Here is a 2,477-nt window from a genome sequence, read left to right as displayed (position 1 = left end):
TGCTTTGTGGCGTCAGCAGGGGACATCATGCAATGCACAATGTTGCTACAGGCTTTTGAGTTCTGATGAGGTTCGAGCTCTTACGGGGGGTGGTGTATTGACTGTTCACAGATCTGTTTTTAAAAGGTTTCATGAACTGTCGATCAGTACATGTACAGGACCGTTTTAGGCGTATGCAAGTATGCAGCACTTCATCTGTAATGAAAAGTTACAAATAATCTTCAACTGTATATTTCATGATCCCAGTAAAATCAAACATGCTTCAGAATTCTGACGAAACAAGACGGCACTCTGATATCACCTATTTACACTTAATTCACAGTCAAGTGAACTATCAAGAAACAAAAGTAGAGTAAGATTTTACACCATTTCCGCCGGCAGGGACGCGAAGACGTTGCACCGGCAGACCGGGCACGTCAAGTGGTCGTGCAACCACTGGTCGATGCACTGCTGGTGGAACATGTGCAGGCACGCCGGCAACCGCTTCACCATCTGCCCCTTCTCCACCTCGCCCAGGCACACCGCGCAGTCCGACCCGCCGTCAGGCCCCGCGGCGTCCGGCTGTTCGTACACCGGGATGTCGACGGCGGCGGCCACCCGCGCACCGCTGCGCGCCGGCGGCTCCCGGGGAAGCATGTTCATTACATGATGACTTTGACTTTGTGGCACGAATTCCGGCAAGGCACTAGCGCCTCCGCCCGGGCGCCGTAGACGGGCTCGCGCGCACCGGCACGGCAGGCAGAGCAGCCAGCCGACGCCGCGCAGGCACGACAGGAGCGCGCGGAGGAGGGCGGCCACGCACTCCCCGATCTCGGACCATGGGAAGAACATGGCGCAGAATGGAAGGTAGATGCTGGCGCTGATGCAAACCCAGAAGACGAGGAAGATGGAGAGCGTGACGATGCCGCCGGCGCTGTGCGGCGTCCGCGTGAGCCGGACGAGCGAGTAGATTAGGAATCCCGTGCCGCCGATGCACACCGCGTTGGCGATGGCCAGCATGTACACGCTGAACAAGCAGCCGCAGCACCAGCTCATGGCTGAAGCCCGCGGTGGCTCGCCTGAGGTCCGGATGTTCAATTGCTTGCCAGGCCAGTGGCTACGGTCTCTACTTTTGTTTTACACAGGCGGGTGCGCATGTTCATGATAGGATCATACGAGTAAAGAGCACAGAAATTGCTCTAGAACTTCCGAGGTCGACGACGACCTCCCTCTTTGTGCCCGGAAAATGGCATGCAGAGAGACCAGGTTGAAACCGTGTGGTTTTTCCTGACTCAGCAGGCATCACTTTTTTTTTTGCGAATTAGCTCAGCAGGCATCACAAGTCGCTGTTAAGAGTTAATCTTTTGTATACGGAGAAGCAACAGTCAGAACTGGCGCGAACCGAACAGTCGATGTTGTATGTTCTGGCTGAATTGACTCGCTCATCATTACGTGCATGTGTATCCTAATGGTCGAAGGTAATTCTATGATGATGACTCAATGATTTTGAAATGAAGGGTAGAGATATGGCAAAGCGTCGAGGACATGCTTGTTTGAGCTTTGTTGATTGGCAAACTTATTCTAATTTTGGTTTTGGAAAAACGGATGTTTGAGCTCTATCGTTTGGAAAACTTATTCTAATTATGGTTTTGGAAAAAACGGATTCTACAAAAGTTGATTTTGGATTGACTTTTGATATGTACCAAATGTAAAATATACGTAACTAGCATGTTGGCCCGTGCACATCATGCGGCTAGCTATCTCCTTCTAGGTTATTTTGCGATTATTTTCTTTAATATCATCTCGTTCAATTTAATCCATAAATTCGTTGTTCTGCCATATTGTCATGGGTTCGCCCATGCAACCGGTTTGGCGGTGGCCTACGTGACAGCATGACTGCCTCTTCTTCTATGCAGGCCCGGGCCTCATGATCATCACAGTCACTTCGCACCCATTGTTACTAGTGGCGAGCTGCAACATCCTAAATTTTAATTAGTAGTAAATAATAATTTTGTATTTTCTATAGATTAAAAGGTTTTAAATAATATAATACAAATAATATATTTTCTTATGTTTGTTTTGAGATTTTTCGAGTTCATTTGCTACTTTCTGAGTTTATTTTGATTTCCAACTATTTTCTGAAAAGAAAACTAAAATATATTCTCAAATTTTATCCGGGCCTTCTACAAAGTCGCTGCCGCTTGAATTCTTGGTCTTCGCTGGAGCTCTTTCCCGATGCCCCAGCATATACATGATGCTTGCCTTTCATGCTAAGGTCGTGTTTGTTTGAGCTTCTGCTTTTGAGCTTCTCTGAAAAGCAGTGTTTTTGGCTTTTCTGAAAAGCTGCTTTTGGAAATAGGTTGTTGGCTTCTACAATAAATTTTTGGCTTCTCAGCGCATAGTTTCTCAGAGAAGCACATCTCAGCGAGCTTCTCAGCTTTAGTTTATTTTCCTCATAAACAGGCTTCTAGCTTCTCCAGAAGCCACTTCTCCAGAAC

General features: G+C 47.8%; 1 protein-coding gene across 1 annotated transcript; it reads right to left on the bottom strand.

The window, feature by feature from the left end:
* Positions 1-225: 225 nt before the first annotated feature.
* On the bottom strand, positions 226-1,196 carry LOC133920624 (probable E3 ubiquitin-protein ligase ATL45). The gene has a single exon (XM_062365228.1). It carries the CDS (start codon positions 1,033-1,035, stop codon positions 361-363), a length of 675 nt encoding a protein of 224 aa, XP_062221212.1. The 5' UTR covers positions 1,036-1,196; the 3' UTR covers positions 226-360.
* Between the last annotated feature and the right edge of the window lie 1,281 nt (positions 1,197-2,477).

Source organism: Phragmites australis, chromosome 6 (genome assembly GCF_958298935.1).
Source record: "Phragmites australis chromosome 6, lpPhrAust1.1, whole genome shotgun sequence".
NCBI classification, from domain to species: Eukaryota; Viridiplantae; Streptophyta; class Magnoliopsida; order Poales; family Poaceae; genus Phragmites; species Phragmites australis.
The sequence above is the reverse complement of the archived record's forward strand: the minus strand, read 5'-3'. Positions and strand labels throughout refer to the sequence as shown.